At 36.3% G+C, this 27,401-nt stretch overlaps 1 protein-coding gene across 2 annotated transcripts in view; it reads left to right on the top strand.

Annotated features, from left to right (window-relative positions):
* CLPX (caseinolytic mitochondrial matrix peptidase chaperone subunit X) overlaps window positions 1-23,087 on the top strand; it is a 36,103-nt gene extending 13,016 nt beyond the window's left edge. Inside the window, exons 4-14 of one of the 2 annotated variants that reach the window (XM_004320987.4) lie at window positions 2,929-3,083; window positions 5,264-5,423; window positions 6,858-6,899; window positions 10,970-11,146; window positions 11,515-11,679; window positions 12,513-12,601; window positions 13,582-13,746; window positions 17,228-17,527; window positions 19,173-19,265; window positions 20,757-20,863; window positions 22,634-23,087. In XM_004320987.4, coding sequence (XP_004321035.1) covers window positions 2,929-3,083; window positions 5,264-5,423; window positions 6,858-6,899; window positions 10,970-11,146; window positions 11,515-11,679; window positions 12,513-12,601; window positions 13,582-13,746; window positions 17,228-17,527; window positions 19,173-19,265; window positions 20,757-20,863; window positions 22,634-22,724 — 1,544 coding nt within the window. In that variant the 3' untranslated portion in view covers window positions 22,725-23,087. The remainder of the gene's footprint in view (window positions 1-2,928; window positions 3,084-5,263; window positions 5,424-6,857; window positions 6,900-10,969; window positions 11,147-11,514; window positions 11,680-12,512; window positions 12,602-13,581; window positions 13,747-17,227; window positions 17,528-19,172; window positions 19,266-20,756; window positions 20,864-22,633) is intronic. The other variant, XM_033851824.2, reaches the window with a different exon arrangement.
* The last annotated feature ends 4,314 nt before the right edge of the window (window positions 23,088-27,401 follow it).

Here is a 27,401-nt window from a genome sequence, read left to right as displayed (position 1 = left end):
CATCATGGTTGTGATCTACATTTCCCTAATGACTAAAGATGTTAAGCATCTTTTCATGTGCTTATTGACCATTTGTATATCTTCTTTGGAGAAAAGACTAAATTTTTTGTCCATTTTTAAGTTGGGTTATCTTTTTATTGTTGAGCTATAAGAGGTCTTTATGTATATTGAATACTAGACCCTTATCTAGATACGTGATGTGCAAATATTTTTTCTCATTCTATGGGTATTCCTTTCCTTTTAAATGCTGTATAGCAGGAGTCAGCAAACTTTTACTATAAAGGCCAAATATTAAGTATTTTAGACTTTATGGGCCATATGGTCTCTGTTGTGACTTTTCTTCTTTGCTGTTATAGTGCAGAAGCAACCATAGACAATGTAAAACAGTGAGGATGGCTATGTTCCAATAAAATTTTGTATATGGACACTGAAATTTGAATTTCATATAACTTTCATTGTCATTTTTTTAATGTAGAAACTGTTCTTAGCTCATTGATCTTGCTGTACATATTTCATCTCACAAGTATATTTGTAGTGATTTTTATGTTTTCTTATAGTGGTATTACTCTTGCTTGACTGACTGTAGAAATAAAATGCCATTTTTATAGATACCATTATGAATGTATAGAAAATCATCAGAAATTGAAATAATATCTAAGATTCTTGATTATAATGATATATATTTTTTAGTTTTTTCTTACCCATTTAAAAAATAACTGTCAAACATGAATAGCATCCCTACTTTTATTTAAGGTAGAGCTTTTAGTTGTTTTTTGTTTGTTTGTTTCTGTTTTTTGGTCTTTATTTCTTTTTTATTTTAACTTAAGAGAAAATTGAGATATAATTTCTTTACAGAAAAGGAAAGAAAGTGCATGGATTCTAAATGCACAGTTTGATGGATTTACATGTCAAATAGTCCCACACCCCAGAAGGCTCCCTCTTGTTCTTTCCTAGTCACTAACCTCTCTTTCCCCAAGGCAACTACTACCTTGACCTCCATCGCTAGAGATTGGTTTTGCCTGTTCTTATACTTCATTTAAACAGAGTCATAGTGCATGTTTTGCTTTTGGGTAGAGCCTTTGGTTTTTATTTTTATGTATATAATACTTTCTGAAGGCTTACTGTAATTACATTTCTCATAGGTTAAGAATAAACTTTCCTGCAGTGGTTTGGAGATTTTATGTTTGACCCTGAAACTTTTTCAAAATCATGAAGAACTTTCATTTAAGCAAATATCCTGAAAAAGGTTTTACTAAGGTAGTCTTTCTTCTGTCGTGGGTATATTATACAAGCATGTTTACTGGAATCAGTATTCTGTTTATAAAGGAATATAGGATACCTGTAGTAATCATTTAAAGGAAGGAGGTTTATTTATCCTCTGATGATTTAACAAAATCAGATTTTGCCCCTTGTTTTTAGGAGTAAAAAATATGCATTACAATGCTTGTTTATTTGTTTGTTTTTTTGAAATAGCATTTTGATAAATAAAATCGAATCCTTGAACTTGGGTATATGTTGAACATGTTTCAGTGTAAAACTGTATTGCAAGTATTCAGGTAGAATTTAAGCAACCCTTCAAACAGTAAGCAGAGAGGAATGTTATTTGTCAGTGTTTCTCTTTCCCTTTCACCTAGTATCTTCAGAGAAATACTTTGTTCTTGTGTTCTCAGGCCAGATTTTTCTGTCACACAGCCTGAACTAGATTAGCGGCTTCTCTGCCCTTTAATCCTTCCCCTGTTTACTGGTGCCTTATCCTAAACTAAAGCCACTGTCTTTCCCACTGATGGGAGATGGTGATAACGTGTTTGGGCTTGTGTTAATCAGAGGTACTTGGTATAGCTTGATCTTTTTTTTTAGGGAAGCACTTACTAGGTGATTGATAAATGGAATACACAAATGACCCCTAATCTAGTTTAAAATTTGTGGCTAGAATTTATCCAGAATGTATTTTTGTTTGGCCTTGTGTTTAAGAACAGACACGTAAGAATTAAATTGGCTGAATTAATAGTTAAATTTATTTTTTAAATGCAGAATTGTCTATTTTTTAAAAATTTAGATTATTTTGTGAAGATTGAGGTGTGCTTGCCAGTGCAGTTTTTCTTGTAATGTATGGATAGGTAGTTATAATATTCCCAAAGGACAGGGATTCCCATGGTTTTAAAAATTCTTTTTACCTGTCTAGTTAGGTTACACAAAGGTAACATAAAAATGTATACCTAGACCTACCAACATGTAACTAATTCCTGTGTACCTTTTGCTCTGTATCTGTTAATAGTCTGTATGGGATTCTCTACCATGCGAGCGGGGGCTACTCTTCGTTGCGGTGTGCAGGCTTCTCATCGCGGTGGCTTCTCTTGTTGCGGAGCATGGGCTGTAGGTGCGCGGCCTTCAGTAGTTGTGGTGTGTGGGCTCAGTAGTTGTGGCTTGCGGGCTTTAGAGTGCAGGCTCAGTAGTTGTGGCACACAGGCTTAATTGCTCCGCGGCATGTGGAATCTTCCCGGACCAGGGATCGAACATGTGTTTCCTACATTGGCAGGTGGATTCTTAACCACTACACCACCAGGGAAGTCCCTGACTCCCCGCTTTGACTGCCGAGGGCCCGGGTTCAATCCTTGGTTGGGGAACTAAGATCTTGCAAGCAGTGTGGTGCGGCCAAAAAAAAAAACTTTAGCGAATGGAGAAGTCGAAATCATTTCAACTGATCTTTTCTCTAGATGCAGTCTATCACAAAATGAAAGAACCTAGTTAAAATGAACAAAGTGTAGTTTACTGAACTCATCTTTATCATCTATTTTAGGTATAAACTAGGCTGTTTGTTGTGGCTAGTGGAGTGAACTACAAGCATTTTTGTCAAGTATGTAGGTTTCAATTTCAATGAGTCTTTAAGGTTAAACACTATTTGAATTATTTTTCTCTGTCCTTTTACAGCATCCACCCGCTTTGTGAAGTGTGAAAAATGTCATCATTTTTTTGTTGTGCTATCAGAAGCAGACTCAAAGAAAAGCATAATTAAAGAACCTGAATCAGCAGCAGAAGCTGTAAAATTGGCATTCCAACAGAAACCACCTCCTCCCCCCAAAAAGGTATAGGTCTTAGTTCAGTCTTATAAGCACTTTATCTTGAAAACATTTCATTGCTCCCCTCCCTCCAGTTTATATTGAATCTTAATACTAGTATCTAAACAAGTGTTATAAGTTCTTAATATGGACTATACCTGGCTAAATTGTTACTGATATTTGATACTTGAAATTCAGGTATGGAATCCATTGCTGTTTTCCCATGTCATGATTACTGTATTCGTAGCAATGAAATATAGTTGATGATTATTAAAGTAGTGTTAATGCTGAGTTAATCTAAAATGATATCCTTAAAATAGAGCAGCTGGGGATTTATTTTTGTTAGTTTGGGCCCCTAAATAACACCAGCCTGCAGTTTTTCCCCCTTAAGTTAATCTACTTTATGGTAAAACAGCCTCGGGCTAACAGTGGAAGCAAGTAATTTTTTCCTGACCAATGTGCCAGGGCTCTCCTGTATAGCACTGTGACTTTTGTGGTGTGGGCTCTTCCTAGGAGTCTCAGATGGATTGTGATTTGGCCATGTGAAACACAGCAGAGTGTACCACCAGCTTCATTGGGTACTTGGCGTACACTTTCTGAGAAGGAGGAGCCCTGCTCTGGGCTGTGTGCCCTCTGTTCTGGCCATATCTCAGATGTTTGCACACTTACATCATTTGTCACCCTCTGCTTCGGTTTAGCTTTCTTCTACTTTTTAGGTACCAGTGCATTTGTCTCTGCAAGTGTGCTATGGCAGGTTTAATAAATCATGGGTATAATTTTTAAGGAATGATGATTTTTAAAAACCGTAATAAAATACATATGGCCAACGACTATAGAATTTGTCATGTAAAAATAAATGAAGTAATGGAAAATATAGCTGTTAAGCTTTATGTTCCCCTCTAATTTGTGTAGACTTCAAACATCTGAGTCAAAGTTCTAGAGAATAAAGTTCTAGAAAATAACTATTTTCAGGAGTTAGTGAATATTAACAGTTAATTTCTGTTTCTAAAAGCTGAAATAATTTATCCCAGGTGCTAAGCTCTTGGCAGTATCCAAGTTTCATCTAGAGCTTTAGTTTCTACCAAGAATAAGGCTTTTAGATTGCCATTTAGATAAAAGCATAGCTTTAAAGTTAATATCTAAGAAGAAGCTAAATGTTTATGAGCATTAAAACACATTGATACTGGTGGTATAATGGTCTTTGATTATATAATGCCTATTTTGAAAAGGTTAGTTTTATAATATGTTGTCTTTGTGAAGAATATTATTCATATTATTGAGAGACATGTAAAAAGGATTTTTAAAAATGATTTACATTAATGATGATAGCTTTAGACCCATGGTGGCAAGTGTAGGTATTCTAATTGACTTTAATATTAACTTTCAAAAATTAGGATCAGTGACATTGTTTATAGAATAGAAACTGGCATAGCACTAGAAGAGTACAGGGATACTTTGTTAAGCTAGAGAACAAAAGAATTGTGTTTTGTTCCTTTTAAGTTTGGGGCCTCTGAATCATTGCTACGTAATGTGTCATGCCCCTTGCAATTTGTTTTGTTTTGTTTGTAAACCTAAAGGGAGCAAACATTCATTCGTTTGTTTATTTATTTATTTATGGCTGTGTTGGGTCCTCGTTGCTGCGCGTGGTGGGCTTTCTCTAGCTGTGGCGAGCGGGGGCTACTCTTCACTGCGGTGCAGGGGCTTCTCATTTATGGTGGCTTCTCTTGTTGCGGAGCATGAGCTCTAGGTGCACGGGCTTCAGTAGTTGCAGTGCGCGGGCTCAGTAGTTGTGGAACACAGGCTCTAGGGCGCGCGGGCTTCAGTAGTTGTGGTGCACGGGCTTAGTTGCTCCGCGGCATGTGGAATCTTCCTGGACCAGGCATTGAACCCATGTCCCCTGTATTGGTAGGCAGATTCTTAACTATTGCGCCACCAGGGAAGTCGTGGCATTTTGTTTTGGATGAGAATATTTGTTCAAATTTAAAACTGTAAGTAAATGTGCTCAGTATAGGACTTCCCCGTTGGTCCAGTGGTTAAGACTCCATGCTTCCACTGCAGGGGGCACAGGTTCAATCCCTGGTAGGGGAAGTTCCGCGTGCTGCACGGTACAGCCAAAAAAAAAAAAAAAAGTGTGCTCAGTATGTAACTTTAATGTGCATATTTTGTGATAGCTCATAGTAAGTTGTTCATATCTAATCATTTTTCAGATTTATAACTACCTCGACAAGTATGTTGTTGGCCAGTCATTTGCTAAGAAGGTGCTTTCAGTTGCTGTATACAATCATTATAAGAGAATATATAATAATATCCCAGCTAATGTGAGACAGCAAGCAGAAGTTGAGAAGCAGACATCATTAACTCCTAGAGGTTAGTGTTTTGATAATTGACCAAAATAGAGATTACTGTGCTTTAGAGGTAATCCTTATTTGGAACTCTTTGCTTTTGTCTTAAAATACTTTTAGTACACTACAGCATTTTTCAAAATACAGATCACTTCCCATTAGTGGTTCATGAAATCATTTCAGTACATTGCCAACAGCATTTAAAAAAGAGTTAATAAGTGTGAGTAGAAAATACCAGAGTATGTTAACAACTTAAGTGTTAAGTTAAAGTGTTAAGTGTTAAGTGTTAAGTTTCTTAAAACTTTTGTTTTCAGTTATATGTACATGGGTTCTGGTATGCAGATTGAGACATCATTTTTGAATTGTAGACTTGACTACAACTATTTCCCCATGACTGGATCATTGCAGTGCTCTCTGTGTGACTCTTGAGTTCTTCCCTTTTGGGTTCAGGATACAGAATTTCATTTGCCTAAGTCAGAGATATATGGAGATGATAAAGCTTACAGAACATTTTCAGCACTCTTTCCTTTTAGTCCCCAGCTACAGAGTGCAAGGTTCAGGGCAAATTTGTAAGTGATTCAAAGTATAATTCCTATTAATGGTAGATTCTAACGTACCAATATACTGTGTAATGTCAACTTACTGTGGACAATATTGTGTGTGATATTAATAGAATGATTTTATTTAAAAAACTATGAATAGAGTACAGTGTAAATATTTTAAGGTCTTTTGTGTGTGTGTGGTTTTTTTTTGTCCAGGGAGCTGTAATTTCTGATTTGTCCTACAGTGTATCATTTTACATTCTTTTAGTTATCATTTTATAATTTTAGGGAGTTCTGCTAAATACTTTCAGTATTAAATTACTTTTAGTAGCTACTAAATATATGACTGATTGGCTTAATGAAGACAGTTGTTCACTGGTTGAGCTTACTGCAAAATAGTCATGTAGTAGGATCAGTTACTTTTTTAGAAAGTATAAATCATAGTAACTATTGAAAGACTTGGAACCTTCATTTTTATAAGGTCCAAATCGCGTTGTTTAGTCATGGAGCAAAATGATTTTTTCTGATTCCTTCAGTCAACAAATTAATAGTTAAGCTCTTCTAGGTGCTGGAAAAGCAAATGGTTACATGGTATTTATAGTATGAGGGATTTAAACTCTTATTAAAGACCTAAATTATTACTACTCTTTTCTTAAAATAGATAGCAGCTTTGTATTTGACAAATGTGAATATTAGCAACTGGACAGCCATCATTAAGCATCTTTGGGGTTTTTTTTAATGTAGAAAGTAGGTAGCATATAAATTCTTTGATAATGTGAAAAGCTGAAAGGACGTTAAAGAACATATTCTTTAAATATATTTGGAAGAGGGCAAGAAGTGGAATACTCCTTGTTTGTTCCCCTAAATTAAACAAATATATAATATTTTCACATTGCCATTTTCATCCTCTTTCTTAGAGTTAGAAATAAGAAGACGGGAGGATGAGTACAGATTTACAAGTAAGTGACCTCTCTTCAGGTCCTCCTCTGTAATCATTCTTCCTTTTGAGATTTACCTCAGTGAAGTTTGTCAGCAGTAGTAATGGTAGACATGTATTTGCTTGTGTATTACTAAGAAAGATATTGTATATTATCTAAGCCTGTTTGTTATACGTGGTATATATAACTTTGGAACAGTTTCATAGCTAATTTGTGTAGTTTGTAGATGTTGGGTTATTTTAGATATTTGATTTTATCTTTTCTGTTGTGATATTTCTTAAAGCATAATGTAGAGAAATAAAAAGTACTATATGCAGTTTTTCTCTAGATCTGCATATTAACAGATGTTGTATTTTTAAAAATCTGTAGCTTGAATATTATATCCTTTTTTAAAAAAACCATACAATTAAGAGTTGGTCTGCCTGTAAGTGACAAATTTTAGGGGAGGCAGATTATCTTCCAGCTACTCTTTGCCAGAAACCACACTGTTTATTTTTTGGTGTTTATGAAACTTAGTGTAGACTCGCTAATTATACATAAGCACCAACTCACTGTTGCGAGCCCTAGACTGCCCCTATAAGCATCAGATGGTCTGATGGAGGGTGTGGAAGGACCTGATAAACCAAAGGTAGTGGCCATTCTGATGTCTTGAACCCATTCTTTGGAGGTGGATATAGCTACCATACAGAGGGAGAAGGTTCCAAAGTTATAAGAAGATTCATGTTGTCACAAAAAACAAAAAACAATAGATAAGCCAGTATGAACATTTTTCACTTAAAAGTTTGATAATTTTACATTTGCCTTTGAACCAAACAGTGTTATACATCTACTATTTGAAGTGTACTATATATTCAGGATGAGCTATGAGAACATAACTAGTTTACCAACTCTGGCATGAGATTTATTAAATGTAATAAAATATGCTGTCAATATATATTCATAAATTTGGGCAGGTGGCTGATGAAGCTACTATGAATTATTAAAGAAAAGTCTATAGTGAGTATTTTGATAAAATATATATGTAGTGATTTTTTAAAAATGTATGTAGTGGGGCTTCCCTGGTGGCGCAGTGGTTGAGAGTCCGCCTGCCAATGCAGGGGACACGGGTTCGTGCCCCGGTCCGGGAAGATCCCACATGCCGCGGAGCGGCTAGGCCCGTGTGCCATGGCCGCTGAGCCTGCGCGTCCGGAGCCTGTGCTCCGCAACGGGAGAGGCCACAACAGTGAGAGGCCCGCATACCGCAAAAAAAAAAAAAAAAAAATTCTTGGATGTTCCTTTGGAAATCACATATTAGAGACCAACATATGTCTTTTTAACATGTTAAGATTGATGCTTTTTTCCTCCATCATTGGAACATAAAGTTTTTCTGAAGTTAAGCACGAAATGAAATAGTTGGCTTGCATATAAGGGCTGTGTGTTATACAAATACTTAAACACAAGAAAACGGTAGTACTAATAGTAAATTCTTCCAAAGCACATATAAAACTATCTGCCAGGCACTGTTTTAAGTGTTTTACATGTATATATTCATTAATCTTCCCCAAACCTATGAGACAGAAACTATTATTTTCACTACCATTTTACGTATAAGAAAATTGAAGCACAGAAATTTTAAGTAGTTTGCCTAGGGCCATATAGCTGATGAGCTGCACACAACTAACTATTCTAGCCTGCTTGCTCATAGTCCTTATTATAGAGAGCTGCCTATGTAATGAGAGATAATGCAAGAACAGAGACTTAACTGAAAGAACAGGAGAGTTATCTCAAGTTTACCCTGGAGCATATTTTCATAAATGGAATGACAAACATCATTTGTTCTGTACTATTTAAATTATTCCTTTTTAAAAAATACTTAAATCATAGAGTAAGTTAAATACATGTGTCATATGATTTCACTGTAGTCAGTATGCTTCTTGTGATTTTGTTCAAATTACCTAAATCATCTTTTCCCCATTGGGCAGACCTACTTTTCAGCCAAGCACCTTCTTATATTGTCACAATTCCTAACTAGATTTTGCTGAAATTAAAAAAAAAACTTTTCTTTTTTTTTTTGTTTAGTAGGGACAACTATCTAACTGAACTAATATAGACTGCATTTTTTTTGCCTGATGTGAATTGTACTGAGACATAGCATTGTGATTTATTCGCTGATCATTAACTGTCAAATGGAGCACAATTTAATTAAATTCAAATGTTTATTTAATGCCTATTATTTTTGATGACTAGAATAACCCTTTACTAAAGGGTGTGACCCAAAGATAGTTTGAAAGTGACAGCCAGATAGAATAGTACTATAATAATATGTCTGCTGAACATCTGTCTGTTGGTTGTTTTTTTTTTTTTTTTTTTTGGCGGTACGCGGGCCCCTCACTGCTGTGGCCTCTCCCATTGCGGAGCACAGGCTCCGGACGCGCAGGCTCAGCGGCCATGGCTCACGGGCCCAGCCGCTCCGTGGCACGTGGGATCTTCCCGGACCACTGCACCACCAGGGAAGCCCTGTCTGTTGGTTTGATTAAAATAATAAAGCATTTGAGAGTCCGCCTGCCGATGCAGGGGACACGGGTTCGTGCCCCGGTCCGGGAGGATCCCACATGCCACGGAGCAGCTGGGCCCGTGAGCCATGGCCGCTGAGCCTGCGCGTCCGGGGCCTGTGCTCCGCAATGGGAGAGGCCACAGCAGTGAGGGGCCCGCGTACCACACACACACACACAAAATAATAATAAAGCATTGGAAAATACTGATATTCTTAGAAACAACCTAAAAATAAATCCAGAAAATATAAACAAGTATGATATGAGCACAGATACCTTAAATGCTGAGAGCCAGGAGCAATATGGATAGTTAAAAATCTGGCTAATTGAAAAGAGTATTGGGATTCTTTCCTTCAGCCAAGAGAGAGTGAGAATAAGATTTTTTTTTTAAGGGATCCAGCTGATAAACTGTTAGTTTGCCAACAATATGATTCCCATATAGTTAAGATTATGTCTCTAATAAAGGAACTGCAGTGATCCAGTTGAGATCCTGTAAAATCAGGAATTCAGATAGGGCCAAGGATAATGAATCTTACCATAGTTGGTTTCTCTGGTAGACTCACAGGATCATTTTTAAATGTGGAAGAGACTGTTTAAAGGTCATATGTCTCAGTATTTTCACTAAGGAAGCAGGCCCAGTAAAGCTAAGTGACTTGCCATGCTCCTACAATAGAACCGAGACTAGAACCCAAGTTTCCTATTTCTCAGTTCAATGTTTTTCCCTTTCTCCACAGCCCTGCTTATTTTCATTTGTACTGAAAAAATAATATACCTTTATCTTTCAAAGTGCCTCCAAATCAATTGTGTTTTGTTTTTGTTTTTTTTTTTATTGGCTGTGTTGGGTCTTTGTTGCTGCACGTGGGCTTTCTATAGTTGAGGCAAGCGGGAGCTACTCTTCGTTGTGGTGCGTGGCCTCCTCATTGTGATGACTTCTCTTGTTGCGGAGCATGGGCTCTAGGCACGCAGGCTTCAGTAGTTGTGGCATGTGGGCTCAGTAGTTGTGGCTCGCGGGCTCTGGAACACAAGCTCAGTAGTTGTGGCTCATGGGCTCCATGGCATGTGGGATCTTCCCAGACCAGGGCTCGAACCCATGTCCCCTGCACTGGCAGGCGGATCCTTAACCACTGCGCCACCAGGGAAGCCCTTGTGTTTTGTTCTTAAACACAGGCATAGAAACACAAAGTGTACATATGACTTGCTCAAGATCATATAGCTATTTAGAGGCAAATAAAGGACCAAAGCTAAAGCTTTCTGACTCCTAGCACTGTTCTCCTATTACACTGCCTTCTTTTCAGTAAAAGTATATTCTTCATACAAGTTTATGTAAATAAGGAAGGTAAAAATAATCCATTTCCTTTGCTTAAGGTTCCCTGAAAAATCATTGTGTATTGTACATTTGTCATTAGCTAATTTGAGGCTTTCTTCCTTTATAGGTAAGGCAAAATCAGAATATTTAAATTTTTTCTAAATAGGTGATTGGTTTTAGATGTAGGGTTTTATTGGGCATTTTTTCAGGTACAATCAAATGAAGCTCTAATAATTCCTTTGGCATTTTTTCAGAGTTGCTTCAGATTGCTGGAATTAGTCCACATGGTAATGCTTTAGGAGCATCAATGCAGCAACAAGTAAACCAACAAATACCTCAGGAAAAACGAGGAGGTGAAGTATTGGATTCTTCCCATGATGACATAAAACTTGAAAAGAGTAATATTTTGCTGCTTGGACCAACTGGGTCAGGTAAATAACTTACTGAAAAATCACTACTCATTTTAAAAAAAATAGAATATAAATGATTCTGTAACCTGTGTCTTATGACTGGGGGATTCTCACTCTTAAGAGGAACATCTAAGGCCAATCTTACGGTAGTTATAAAGGGCTTAGAACTGAATTTGAGGTGTTGGTATTGCCCTTTAGGCCAGTCCCTAATATCTTAACAGGAATAATGAAAATAGTGTACCATTATATCTGAGTAATAGTAGAGAAAAGATGTAACACTAATTTTTCTTATTATACATTCTTCACATTTAATTTGTTTTGCATTTTTGTAGAGAAATTGTATGACAACATATTTTTAGTAAATTTTTAGTTACTGTTTCTATTTGTAGGTAAAACTCTTCTGGCACAAACCCTAGCTAAATGCCTTGATGTCCCTTTTGCTATCTGTGACTGTACGACTTTGACTCAGGCTGGATATGTAGGTGAAGATATTGAATCTGTGATTGCCAAACTGCTCCAAGATGCCAATTATAATGTAGAAAAAGCACAACAAGGTATGTTTCAGTGTAGTTTGTCCCCAGATATAGTCTGTTGGGGAAGCAGTCTAATAGCAAGAGAATATAATTTTTATTTTGAGTCAAGGAGTAAAATTCTATAATTATATAAAAGTAGCTATGTTAAACATTTTCTAGCATACCAAGGGCCACAAAGTTTGCTTTGCCTTAATGTTATAATATGGCTACTAGGGTGAAAACAGGCTAAATTACTATTCCATTAGATCCTTAATACTATCATTGTTTTTCCTGTTCTGACTTTCCTCTATACTCGTAATGCTGGGGTGGGGTAAGGGAGGGGATGAGGACAAGTGCAGGAGAGTGCAAGATGTATATAGAAACAAATTAGGCTATTGACTTAGGGGATGTCATAGATGCTGCATTTCTCTTTTCCCTATCTATCATCTGTCCTTGTTTACACGAAGAGCTTGACAGCTTCCTGTCCAAATTCCTTTAAGACAAGAATATGGATGGGAAAAAAATAAGCTAAAATTTTGCTAATACCAGCCCTGTATCCACCTTCTGCTTTCACACTATACCTCTATCTTAGCTTCTTAGAATAAAGAACCTGAAAACATTAGTGGGGTAGATAACTATTGTCATAGAGAATTGGTTATCATACCCAAGTGATATTCTATAGAATAAATTATAAAACGTTTGCACAAAATGATGAGTGGGAAAGCTAGCAGTGTATTTTTATAGTATTAAGCCATTGTATATGTTAAGTGTTAAAGATTAAATAACCTTGCTCTCTAGCTACCTAGTCATTTAAAGCTGAGTTATTTTGTGTATATCTTTTTCATATTATAAATAGAATCCTCCTTAAATTATAGGAATTGTCTTTCTGGATGAAGTAGATAAGATTGGCAGTGTGCCAGGCATTCATCAGTTACGGGATGTAGGTGGAGAAGGCGTTCAGCAAGTAAGCAGTTGAATATTTTGTTCAAGTCCACTAAAAGGAAGGGAATACATCAACCTCCCAAATATTGTACGTTTGGTTTCACATTCAATTAGATTCTGTTTTGTTTATTTCTCCCACTCCAAACTCCATATACCATTTAGTTCAGGTCCTAAGAGAAAGCTGTTGGCGATTTTAAATACCAAATTACCTCTGTTAGGAAATTAAAAATACTTTAAAGAAATAAATGAAATTTAATTTTTGTTGGTTTTATTACATAAAGGCCCAGTTAAACATTTCTAGAGGACTCTTGAAGAAAGTTCTGGTTGTAACTAGACATAAATGAACTATGTACATGTATCTTATTCTTTTCACTTAATTAGAAGATAAAATAGAGTTTTATGCCTTATAGAGTCATACTTAAAGTCATAATAATCTATTGGGCAACTTGACCTTTTACTGGTAACTAATTATGACATAAATTACAGGGTAAGGAAAATTGCTTTTGTTTTTTTGACCAAGACATAGACAGGTACAGTCACACTTATAAAATGTGCTGGATGATGTTTTTTATAAAGGCATCTCAATACATAGGTATTCTCAAAGTTTAACACTAGGAGTAGAATAGAATTTTAATTTGCATGAAAGACAAATCTTCAAAGATTTTCAAATTTTGAATGTTCCCACCATGGTTGAATAACATCTTAGAGAGCCATAATTCTATCTTTATGTCAGAACTATGTCTTTACCATCAAAAACAACCTCTTGAGTTGACTGTTTCCTGAATGCATCAGGAGTCCTATACCTATTCCAAATAAATTTATGAATAATTAATGTGATAGTATATTAGATTTTCATGTTAGTTATAGAAATGTGGGAGTTTTCTTCAGTTATGCTCATTGACCATAACCACATATTATTTTCCCCATTGAATCCCATTACCTAAAGTATAATAAATAATACGCTTATATGATGATGCCATAAATCATTTATTCTTTATTTAGGGCTTATTAAAACTACTAGAAGGCACAATAGTCAATGTTCCAGAAAAGAATTCCCGTAAGCTACGTGGAGAAACGGTACAAGTTGATACAACAAACATCCTGTTTGTTGCATCTGGTGCTTTCAATGGTTTGGACAGAATCATCAGCAGGAGAAAAAATGAAAAGGTAAGTTTTTCTGAGTGATTACTAGGAGAGAAAGCATTTGAAGTTAGAGGATGGACCCTCAGTTTCTAATCTCATATCTGCTGGCTGCCAGTTGTGGATTTTTACGAGTTAGGTTTTCTTAGAGTATACCAGAAATATATGCCTAGTTATTTTTAAAATGTCATAGTAGTAGTTTGGAAGATTTCTAAATATCATCTATATATGGGCATTTTTAAAGTATAACTTGATGATTTCAATTTTATATTTCATCTAAGGAGTTTTTTATTATTTGAGGTAGCTGCTGTATCAATAAAAATTCTACTCATTTCTCTTGCCCAATTCACTGGAGCCCAATAAAGAGCTTGTCTCCATTGCTCCTGCCCATAGAGTCTTCATAGATCACTGCTGACATGCACAAATGGAGGAAAGCAGTTTGGAGGTTGGGGGAAGGGTTGTGATCCCACCTAGTTTTATAGATGTTTCTTAAACATTCTTATAAGCCTTGATTTTAACTGGTACTTATTTTTTCATATCCTCAAAGTTCATGCCCAGTACCTGTTTATTGATTGATTACAATAAAATGTAATGTCAGCATAGTGGCAAGAAGCCCGAAAACATGCCTGTTTTCCATGCTTTTGTGTTTTACATAGTAGCCACAAATGATACCTTTTATATAATATATTCTACGTAAATGAATATATCATAGATCACCTCTTTGCTGTATTGTTTGCTTTAAGTCTCCTTGGCCTTGCATGTTTAGTAGTTTACTTTAGCTTTTAGTTTAGTAGTAGTAGCTACTAATGTAGTAGTTTAGTAGTAGTAAAAAAAAAAAAATAACGCTGCTAATAAATGGTTGCCTGTGTTAATTCTTTTGCATAGCCTAGATGAGAAACCTCTTGTACAGATACTAACTGAGCCAGGTAGTGCTGTTATTCCTCAATAAGGTTAGATTTTTATTTTTCATATTAGTTAATTTATGTTTTTCTTGCTTTTGAAATTCTGTATAAATTAGCCTAACAAATTAGAAAGACGAAATTATTTCTTTGTGTGTGCGCCCAAACATGCATGCGTTTGAGAGAGACAGATGGGGGAGGGTGGGGAAGAGAGAGAGAGAACTTTATATTCAAAATTCTGTAACCAAAGCCAAGGACCATGTTCTTATATTTATTTATAATTCATACTTCCAAAAAGAATTTGAAGCTAGAAACATTTAGAAAAGAACAATTAAAAGTATTATTAGTAAAGAGATCAGAAACATGTAAAAGGAAGGTTTAGGTCATTTCAACTTAGTGGAAATTAAGTCACTCTGTTTAGCTTTGAACTTCTTAATGAAAAGTAGGGAGAAATCGTGAGCTAGTTTTTATTGCCTGAAAGAGGAAGGGTATGATGTCTTCATGAGAGACAAAGATTAAAAAAGAGTTTTTCACTTAGATTTTTTTTTTTTAATTTATTTTGGCTGTGCCGGGTCTTAGTTGCAGCATGCAGGATCTTCGTTGTGGCATGTTTAGTTGCGGCATGCAGGATCTTTAGTTGCAGCATGCGAACTCTTAGTTGTGGCATGCATGTGGGATCTAGTTCCCCAACCAGGGATTGAACCCGGGCCCCCTCCATTGGGAGCGTGGAGTCTTACCCACTGGACCACCAGGGAAGTCCCTGTCACATAGATTTTTAGGAAAAGAAGACAGAGACATAAGAGAGTCTGCAACAGTGATTTTATAGAGGATTAAACACATCCATTTGGCTACTGTTTTTACCAAACCTCATTGAAAGCCAGGAGTACAATATAAATAATATACCTCTACCTCTACCTCTTTCCTAACCATATGAAACTGCTTGCAGTCTTAAGTTTTATTCCTATTGCCTTTGCTCATATCCTCCCCACCTCAGTCCAGTTGGCAAATATGTGTTCATTTTTTTTTTAACACAATAAACATTTATTTCTTGCTCAAACAAATCCAGAAGTGTATTGGGTGGTAATATGTGTTCATTGTTTAAGACTCAGTCTGTCAAATGATTAGGCAATTCCTCTGTGAAGACTTTCTTGGTCACCTCCTACCCTCTGTCCCCAGTATTTCCTCTTTTCTTTCTTTCCACTGCTGTAGTTTCCTGTACAGTTGTCCTTCATTGCACCTATGATGCTTTAATATCTTCATGTGTTCTCACTGTAAATAAGTCCCTTTAGGTTAGGATAAGGGCTGTCTTCAGGTTTGTATCCTCAGTGTTTTATAATAATGCTTAATGCTTAATAAATGTATATCCATATATATAATAAATATGAGTATATATATTTATTACTATATATGCTTATATTGTATGTATAATAAATGTTTAATATATGTTTAAATTATTGAATGAAAGGTATTTTGCTTTCTGATACACTAACTGTCCACATACACAGCTTAGAGTATCAGGAATGGATTTTTTTTTTAATGAATTAATTAATTTATTTATGGCTGTGTTGGGTCTTCGTCTCCGCGCGAGGGCTTTCTCTAGCTGCGGCAAGCGGAGGCCACTCTTCATCGCGGTGCGCGGGCCTCTCACTATCGCGGCCTCTCTTGTTGTGGAGCACAGGCTCCAGACGCGCAGGCTCAGTAGTTGTGGCTCACGGGCCTAGTTGCTCCGCGGCATGTGGGATCTTCCCAGACCAGGGCTCGAACCCGTGTCCCCTGCATTGGCAGGCGGACTCTCGACCACTGCGCCACCAGGGAAGCCCAGGAATGGATTTTTAACTTAGCTGTTTTCTCATATATCATGTACTTGTTCTTTTGACAAAAGTTGTATGACATATCAAAATTAAACTGCGGACAGTTGCCTGGAGTATAGTTCTTTTATATTGACTAAAGCAAGATCCATACACCTTAGATAAACAACTTTTTGCAGCAAAGTTACCATTTTTGTTTGATGTCCTTACATGTTCTTTATAAAATCGAAATTATTCTAACTCATAGGATGTTCTAACTCATAGGATATTCTAACTCATAGTATGCAACCCCAAATCACGATTTTAATAGAATGCTTAGCAATGACTTAAGACACTTGTGGATAATTTTGTTTTAAGTCTGCTTGTTCCATAGGCACTATTCCTGTTTACAGTATTACAAAACTGACTTTGGTTACAAAATAATTACTATCTCTGTTTCCACAGTTCTTGCACATTTTGGAAGCCACACTAGTCTAGAGGTCTCAGAAAAATCCTGCAACATCATTGTATGAGTTCTAAGGGACTTCCCTTCACAGTTCTTACTTACCTACTTTTACTAGAATTCATTCTTTGAGAGTTGGTTAGGTTCTCAATTCTGAAGGCAGATAGACCTGAGTTTGAATCCTGGCTTTTACCACTAGCAGCAATGGTACTTAACCTCTCTAAGCCTTTTTCTTCGTTGTAAAATATAAATGATAATACTTTCTTCTGTTGTGAAGATGGCATGAGATATGCATGTAAAATGCTGAGCACGATGCAGCTTTATTCTGTTATTTATAATACCTGTCTTTTCTTTGGCAGTATCTTGGATTTGGAACACCATCTAATCTGGGAAAAGGCAGAAGGGCTGCAGCTGCTGCAGACCTTGCCAATCGAAGTGGAGAATCAAATACTCACCAAGACATTGAAGAAAAAGATCGTTTATTACGTCATGTGGAAGCCAGAGATCTCATTGAATTTGGCATGATTCCTGAGTTTGTGGGACGGTTGCCTGTGGTAGTTCCTTTGCATAGCCTAGATGAGAAAACACTTGTACAAATACTAACTGAGCCACGAAATGCTGTTATTCCTCAGTACCAGGCCTTATTCAGCATGGATAAGGTTAGATTTTTATTTTTTATACTTACTTAATTTATGGGTTGTTTTTTTTTTTGCTACTGAAACTCTACATATGTTAGCCTAACAAATTAAAAAGCAATACTTTAAAAAAAAAAAAAAGCAATACTTATCTTGAATACCAGCCTATTCCTCACTAAATATGGATCTAGGAATCAGGGAAGGCACGTTGTGTCATATTAGACACTTAGGAGTTGGCTTTATTTTTTTCTTAATTAAAATTGACATTGTAGCTTAAAGCCCAAGGATATATATATAGAGAAATTGTGCTAGCAGCCTACCCCTAACCCCTCAAGCCAGGCACACAGGATTGTCTTTTCAGCCTTGATATTCTAAATGCTTTCATTGTGACATACTAGGTATACTTTTTTTTAAAGTTAGCTCTCACATCTACTTCTCTGCAGCCATATATCTGGCCATATATCTCTGGAGCCATATATCTAATCAGATAGCAAATGTTTGGGTTTTCTGAACCTAGTGTCTCAAAATATCAGTCTCCTTCTCTCCATTGCCATTGTCCCTACCTCAACTCAGTCTCCTTTATCATTCTTCACCTTGACCCATGCATTTACTTCCTAATTGGTCTCCCTATCTAAAGTCTGTCTCTGACCACCACCACCAAAATATTATCATCTCCCACTTTACTTCCAGAGTGGATCTTTTTAAAATTATTGAACACAGTGTTCAACAAATATTAGATATTAAGTTCTTAATAAATACTTAATGAATAAACACAAAGCTAATTATTTTACTTCCCTCCTTAAAAATCCTTCAGTGGTCCCCTAGCCTTATTTAGATGCCCCCACTTTGGTGCTCTCTTAGCACCATGTGCAAACACTATGCTGTAAATGCTCTTTTACTAATTTGTCACCACCCAATACACTTAAGTTTCTTGAGGGCAAAGGTAGTGTCTGATTCATCACTCAGTTTCTAATATGTAAACACACAGGGGTTCAATAAATGTTGAATAAAGCCCTAGAAAATCCACGTTAACGTAGAAAACCTCTTCAAGGACTAAGGACAAACTTGAGATTCATACTGATACCTTCCCATAGGTTAATTCATAGAAACAAGTGCTTTTTGAAGGCAAGGTTCTGAAGCACCGTGAGAGATAATTACCTCACTTAAATTTTACATTTTCTGGATATAGAAATTAATAGACAAAAGTTGTTTAATACCAAGATTTTATAAAATCTGATGTTCCAAAGTATTTTGATTTTGGGAGCGTATATTAACTTCTCAATAAGTTTTGGAATTTGTGGTAATTTAGAGAGACTTGTCTAAAGTTTTACCTTCGTTCTATAGGATGAGAGGGTTAGTAACACTCTTTAAAATGAATATTTTCCAGAAACTAAGTTATAGTCTAAAAATGCTTTAGTCTGAAAGGGGATAGTGTCAGTCAAGACACAAAGATTCTGACTCTGTGTTTCTGAGTATTAGTGAATCAGTGTACTTAGCTCTCTGGAACTTATTTCTTTACCAGTAAAGTCAGGGCATTAGTCTCTTTTTGTTCTAAAAAGACCAGTAACGGTGGTAGGTAGTAATAGTTAGTAGATCAAATACTGCATGGTTATATTAGGAAAATATCATCAAGTATTATCTGAGTTATTTCTTTTGAATATATTTGTAGTGTGAACTGAATGTTACTGAAGATGCTTTGAAAGCTATAGCCCGATTGGCACTAGAACGAAAAACAGGTGCACGAGGCCTCCGGTCCATAATGGTAAGTTGGCATAAATTTACAGAAACTAGATTATTTCTTGGTCTGAATTTTGAGAATACTAAACCTCGATGTTTTCCTCTGGAAATACATCCAGAAAATTGGTCTAATATTTTTTGTGATTTTTTTTTTTTTTGGTCACAGTATATTATATCTTTCTTTTTTCTAAAAAGGAACTTCAGGGTGTTTGCAACAAAGGACATACAGTTAATATGATTAATGAAATAGAGGAAATCAGGATCATGGGAAGGAGAATTTCACAAAACTCTACATAGGCCTTTTGACTTAAGCTCCAGAGTGCCTTCTCAGAACCATTGAAATCCTCATTGTTGTTTTTTGTTTGAAATGAAGTTGTAGATACTGTGGCATTTTACCCCTAAATTCTTCAGTATGTTATGAACTATTTTTATTTTGTTACAAATCCTGGAGACCCAGCCTACTTTGAGTCACCACCCACCCTCTTCCTTAGAGTTCTCACCCCTACTCCCCCAGGTCTGGCTGTACAGTGGGTTACTATTTCCCTACATGCTCCCAAAGCAAGCACATATTCTGTTCTCTGAGGATTTCACTGCTAAATATTACTTCTCTTATCTCAGTAGGACTTTTTTTTTTTTGCGGTACGCGGGCCTCTCACTGTCGTGGCCTCTCCCGTTGTGGAGCACAGGCTCCAGATGCGCAGGCTCAGCGGCCACGGCTCATGGGCCCAGCCACTCCGCGGCATGTGGGATCTTCCCGGACCGGGGCACGAACCCGTGTCCCCTGCATCGGCAGGCGGACTCTCAACCACTGCGCCACCAGGGAAGCCCTCAGTAGGACTTTTTGATTAGAGCTACACATCCATCATAATTTGAGATTTTACTCTTTAATGAAAGCCTGGACTTCAGGTGTTGTGATAGATTTATAAGCATGTAAACTAGAAAAACAGGTGATACAGTTGACATTTTTAGAAAATTTGATGTACTCAACCAGTATTTTCCTTAATATGGAATATAATCCAGCCCCTACTCATAGGCAAAACTAGTTTTCTTTAGTAAATAACTTTAGATCTACTGCAGCACTTGAGACAAATGCCTGTTTGAAGTCATAGCTTTGTAGAGATGATTTAGGATTAAATCATTTCCAAATTAAGGATTACTAGTTGACCTCCTTTGGTCATAGAGTATGTCAAGAATGCTTCTGAGTAACACCTGAATCACATACAAAATGAAGGTACAGTCTTTTTGTATGTGCACGGTGACCTAAGTAGGCAGAACTATACAGACAAAAAGCTTTCCCTTATAGAATGACTTCTCTGTGAATTTAGTTAGAAGCTGTTTTAATATGAAGAATATGAAAGCTTTTACATTGACTTTTCAACATTCAGTTACTGGTGCATAACAGGGACTCCATAATATTTGTTGAGTTGATGAATTCGATTGATAACCTGTAGAATACAAGCATTTTATATGTAACCTCAGTTTTCCATGTAATTCATTACTTTTTTTATCTTTTTAGGAAAAGCTGTTACTAGAACCAATGTTCGAAGTCCCTAATTCTGATATTGTATGTGTGGAGGTTGACAAAGAAGTAGTAGAAGGAAAGAAGGAACCAGGATACATCCGGTAAAGTGTATTGTCAAACTAAAACAGATCTAAAGCTTGAGATAGGCTCTTTATTGCTATGGTTTATTGGTCTGTCATAAAATTATATAAAAATCCTTATAAATCATAAACTAATCAGTTATCTCAAGTTTTCTGTAGAAAAATTTTCTGATTTTGGTTTATAAAATATTTTGAGTCTTGAAAATTGATCTTCAAAATTAGTCTCCACTTGGGACTTCCCTGGTGGCACAGTGGATGACTCCACGCTCCCAATGCAGGGGGCCCGGGTTAGATCCCTGGTCAGGGAACTAGATCCCATGTGCATGCTGCAACTAAGAGTTCGCATGCCACAACCAAGGAGCCCACCTACCGCAACTAAGACCAAATAAATAACCAAATAACCAACCAAATAAATAAATATTAAAAAAAAAATTAGTCTCCACTTTTTTCTCCTAAAGGAAGAAGTATCAAAAAAAATATAAAAGTAATCCAAATGAAAAGACTTAAATGAACTTTGCTGCTAATTCTGTAATTTATGAATTACTTGTTTCATGTCTTTCATAAGACCAAAACTTTAAAAAATATTTATTTACTTGGCTGTGTCGGGTCTTAGTTGTGGCATGAGGGATCTTTGTTGCGGCATGTGGGATCTTTCATTGTGGTGCGAGGGCTCTTCATTGTGGCGCACAGGCCTCTCTCTAGTTGTGGTCCCGTGGGCTCTGGCTCTCTAGTTGTGGCACGCAGCCTCAGTAGTTGCAGTGTGTGGGCTCAGTAGTTGCGGAGCACAGGTTTAGTTGCCCCGCGGCATGTGGAATCTTAGTTCCCAGACCAGGGATTGAATCCGTGTCCCTGCATTGGAAAGTGGATTCTTAAGCACTAGACCACCAGGGAAGATCCACATAAGACCAAAACTTTGACGACATAATTTTTCTCTTAGTTGTATCTTATCAGTTGACAAATTTGACATATCTTTCACTGCTTTATTTAACTATTCTAGGGGTCAGTAAACTGTCTTGTACAGGGCTAGATTAGTACTTCAGGGCCATACAATCTGTATTGCAGCTACTCTGCCCTCATAGCACTAGAGCTACAGTCCATAAATGAATGAGCATGTCTGTGTTCAGATAAATATTTACAAAACAAATGATGGGCTTTATCTGGCCTGCAGGCTGTAGTTTACTGACCCCGATCTATTCAATAAATATTTATTAAACAGTGTTTGACATTAATGTTACCTACATAAAAATTAGATTTCTGTCACAACATATGTTATGTTTTATGCTTATCTTCTAAGGTAACTTATGAGGCAGTTGATTGGTTTTGAACAACCTTTACTTATTCAAAGAGATATAATTCTCATTTTTATTGTTTAATATTAATATATAAAGGAATTGTGGTGGTCTGATCATAATTTTGACTAGTCATATTGGTTTGATCAGAAGCTTTCCACTTCTTTACCATTGACATGCTAAATGTCAAGCATTTTCGTTAATAGATTCTACTTTTTTGCTGGAGGAAAGGCCTTCACGGTTGAAGCCTTGTTGTTGATTTATTTCAGTAAAAAATTTGTTTGGGAAAACTACTTGTAGTTTTTGGTTGTGTGCTCTAAATGTTTCCCATATTTTACCATTAAGCAATCTTAGTATTAGAAGTGCTCTTAACATTTTCCTTCTTTGTGTGTCATTTCTAGCTAAGTGGATTAATTTTTTATTATTCATTTTTTTGAGAAGTTGTGTTTACCCCTAATTCTTATTTAAAAAAACAAAAAACACTGATGGCTTTTCATTATAGGGCTCCAACGAAAGAATCCTCTGAAGAGGAGTATGACTCTGGAGTTGAAGAAGAAGGATGGCCTCGTCAAGCAGATGCTGCAAACAGCTAAACTGTCAGACTTCTGTCCTGTATATAAAGTTTTCCTTCTTTTGTTTAGGATCGTAACTGTCTCTACAGTCTGACATTAAAAGCATTGGATCTATCTTGGATATCATACATGGTCAGAAGCTTTTAGGATAAAAATCAGATCATGTATATAATGTAACATCACATTGATTTATACAGACTGACATAACATGGACTTAATGACACAGTGTTCAGAGACAAAATGTACATTATTTTGGTTTGGTTTTTAAAAAATACGCTTTAAAAAAATTCTTAGGAGTTCTTTTAAGCAATGCAGGTGTTGCAATAACTGTGGATTTTACAATAATGTAACTATAAATGGGAAAATAAACTCTTTAAAATTGAAGATTGGGATGCCATTCTTTAGTTTAGCCTTTTCTACCCATGTTTGTTTCCTGAAAATATTAGAATTTTTTTCATCTTAAAAGTTGGAACAGGTAGTTTCCAAGTAGTTAAAGATTTCATGGAAAAAGTACCCTGAAGAACCTTATTTTGATGATTTGTTTAGCTGTATTCTTAGTCTTATCCACTAATGCATGACACGAAACTTCCCCATTGGACTATAAAAAAAGGCCATTCTCTTGCTGACTTGTCTGATTTATTTGCCATCTTTGGTCCATTTTAGTACCATGAGTGAGCAGATGGAATTGAAGTCTGCCTTAAATCTTCAGGAAGAGACTACATCTAATTCTAAAAGTAGTATTACAGCCATGTGCTGAGCTAAATAAAATATCCTAATACATTTACCTAAAGTACTTAGTTTTCTGTTGTTTTCTGGTGCTGGATATTTGTCTAATTCTTTGGCTTCATAGAATATTAAAGAAAATCTATGCTATCAGCAGAAGGGAATGTGTTCATACTAAAATATAAGTTATTAACTTTCATTATATAAGAAAACTAAACAGTGGGGGAAATTTGGGGGACTTAACAGTGAAAATTATTTCATTTGATTCCATAAATATTAAAATATTTGAGTACCTTTTAAACTTTTTTCTTTCCCACTATATTGATAGAAGTTCCTATACTGTTCCTTCAGTTCAGCCTTGTTTGAAATTGTTTAAATCAGAGTACCTTTAAACATTTGTTTTCAGTTTTTAGTTTATAAACTCTTGAGTTTTCCTCTTACTGCCCCCGCCCCCATTTTCTTAGGAAAAGAACCCTAAGCTATTAGCAAATTCTACATCTTGTTGATGAAATTGGGTTTTCTGTGATGTAATAAGAGATGTTAGATATCTATTTATGGCTGGGGTAGGACCAGAAATGCACTTTTGCAAAGTGTTTAAGCCTGGTTGCTAGAGTATAGAACAGAAACTGGTATCTTTCTTGGTCTCCCTAGTAATGGTTGAAGTTCTTCTCAGGAAGTCTTTCATATTATAACTGTTCTTTATCTTTTTCTTACAGCCTCATCATTTTCCTTTTTGTAGAGTGAAAATTAGAGTAGCTACTAAATATATTAAAGGCAGTCCTCCAGAAATGCACTGGGAGACATTTTAGTCACAACAACTTACATTTGGTTTTGAAAGTTAAAGCATAATTGATGTTTTTAAATTAAACACAACTGAGTATAACTACGATTTGTATCTTGAAACTTGTTTTGGCATTTGAATAAAACAAAAGCATTAAATGAAAGCCATTGTTGTGGTGTGTCCATAATGCAGTGCCATTTTTAAAAGGACACAGATATCATGAGTGGCTTTATTCTAGAGACTGTTAATCCTGACACATTCATATTCTTCTAATAAATTCTCCTAGTTGTAGATTCCACAGACAAAAAGTCTGTTTATGTTAAACATTGATTGAAAATCCTTACTTAAATATCCTGCATGGGCCCCACACTAGGAATACAGACCAAGCTTTCCAAGAAGTTTACTAGTCTAGTAGGGGAAGCAAATACAAACATCAGTGCATTATAATAATGGAAGTGAGGTAGGTACTAGGTGTGGCACAAAAGGTGATAGCCCAGATGGATCTGGAAGAACAAGTAGGAATTTTCCAGAAAGGAATAATGAAAAGTAAATCAAAATCTCAGAAATGTGAAACAACTAGGGAGATTTAGGAGTTGAGAAATAGGTAACCAGTACAACTTCATGTTACTACTCTGAGAAGACCATTTAATATATCTTCTCCCCTCTCCATCTTACTGAAGACTTTGCCTTTCATTGAGAAACCATCAAAAGATGGAACTCATCTTCCCACCATCAAAGTTATAAATGTATCTGCTTCAGCACCCAACCTTTCTCTCCAGTTACAGCTGAAGGATTCCTTTTATCAAAACTCAGTCACTCCATGTTATTATGAGGGGATCCCATCATCCCCTCTCATTTCTTAAGGCCTCCGGTTCTTTTGTTAGTACCTCTACTACATTATTGGTCTCCTTCCTTCTGAAACATTCCCGGAAGCATCTAAACAATGCCTAGTATTTCCTGTTCTGTAGCAAACCCCCAAGCTTATTTTTCACTTGTCTTTCCAACTACACCGTTCAGTCCACTAGCATGAAGATCATGCCTGTTTCGTTAACTATAACCAGCACTTAACATGGTGCTTCATATATTTGGTGCTCCGTACATTTTTTAAAAATTATAGAATATCTTGTATGCCAGATTAAGTTGTAATTTTATGCAGAAAGTAGTGGAGAGCTATTAAAAGGGTTTTAAGCATGAGAATTGGACATCACTAGATATGTGTTTTAGATTGTTGGGAAGGGAAGGTGCTGAGATAAATGGAGGGAAACATGACTAGAGGCCTACTTGTGGACATTTCTCCAGCACTTGCCCTTTATCTCCTACCATCTTTTGGATCAGTTTTTTTTTTTAACTGGAATATAGTTGATTTACAATGTTGTGCTAGTTTCAGGTGTACAGCAAAGTGAATCAGTCATAAATATATCCACTCTTTTTTTAGATTCTTTTCCCATATAGGCCATTATAGAGTATTGAGTAGAGTTCCCTGTGCTATACGGTAGGTCCTTATTAGTTTTCTGTTTTACATATAGTAGTGTGTATATATCAATCAGATAAATTCTTACCAACGTACAAAACATAACTCTTGAACCCACATCCCCTCCACAGTAAACTACAAGTTGATCTTGCTGTTTCCAGTTCCCTTCCAGCCTTTGATTCTGAGTGAGATGAGAAGTTGCCAGAAGGTTTTGCATGGAGAAATGACATAATCAGATGTAAGTTTTAAAAGACCACTCTGGTTGCGGTATAAGAGAACACACTACAGAGGACCAAGGACTAAATCAGGGGCACTTGGGGCTATTATAATAAGCCTACTAGAAAAGATGATGGATTGGACTAAGATGATAGCCATGTAAGTGGAAGAGTGGATGGGTAGGTATTTTTGCAAATCTGATGAAAAGTGGTATCCCATGTTCCTCAATGGGAAAACAATATTATAAAGATGTCTGTTATCCCTATGTTAATTTATAAATTTAATATTCCAATAAAATGCCAATAAGTTTTAAAATGAAACTAGGCAAATGGATTCTAAAGTTCACACAAAAAAATAAGAATGGTAAACAAGCAAAATGATAATGCACACTCATAATGCTTACTCTGTGTCACTCTGTTCATTTAATGCAACAACTCTATGAGGTACATACTCTTATCAACCCTTCTAGATGAAGAAACTTAAGCCCAGAGTGTTTAAGTAGCTTTCCCAAGGTCACACAACTAGTAAGTAACAGCCAGGATTTAACCCCAGGTAGACTGGTTCCAGAGCCTCTCCACCTAACCAGCAACTGAAGAATGAGGAAGGACTGCATCTTCTATTTTTAAAATATTATAAACTGGGCTTCCCTGGTGGCGCAGTGGTTGAGAGTCTGCCTGCCGATGCAGGGGACACGGGTTCGTGCCCCGGTCCGGGAAGATCCCACATGCCGTGGAGTGGCTGGGCCTGTGAGTCATGGCCGCTGAGCCTGCGCGTCCGGAGCCTGTGCTCCACAACGGGAGAGGCCACAACAGTGAGAGGCCCGCGTACCGCAAAAGCAAAAACAAAAACAAACAAACAAACAAATATATATATATATTATAAACCTTTACATATTTAAGTGTGTACCAGTGCATGAACAGACCAATGGAAAAGAATGTAAAGTACAGAAATAGATCCCAAATATATATGGGAATTTAGTATTGGAAAAGGTGATATTTCAAATTAGGAAAAGAATATTTAATAAATGGTATTGACAACAGTATACATCTAGAAAATAAAAAGGTATATCCATACCTTACCTAATAAATTTTAAGATGAAAACTGAAGCCTTTAAATATTATGTACAGTATTACCTAATTACTGAATACATAAAATACAAATAAATATGTAGAATATTACAAAGTTTCTGAGAAATATTAGTGGTCCCTTGGGAAGTGAGGTCAGGCTCATGTTGGTTCTTCTCATGGTACAGAGCCGGACTCTTACCCAAGGGATCATCCATCACTTTACAGCTTTGAAAAGTAAAGCTCTCATCATGTGATACTGGAGCAATTGGACATCCAAAGGGGTGGGGTGGGAGTGGGGGCTGAAACTAAGTCTCAATACCTTATACAGAAATCAACTCAAAATGGATCACAGACTTAAATGTAAACTTAGAAAACTTTCAGAAAAAGCACAGGAGAAAACTTTTCAGGATCTAGGGCTAAGAGTTCTTAGACTTGACTCC

This window comes from Tursiops truncatus, chromosome 2, assembly GCF_011762595.2.
Source record: "Tursiops truncatus isolate mTurTru1 chromosome 2, mTurTru1.mat.Y, whole genome shotgun sequence".
Taxonomy (NCBI): domain Eukaryota; kingdom Metazoa; phylum Chordata; class Mammalia; order Artiodactyla; family Delphinidae; genus Tursiops; species Tursiops truncatus.
Note: the sequence above shows the minus strand (reverse complement) of the source record. Positions and strands in the feature narration are given on the sequence as shown.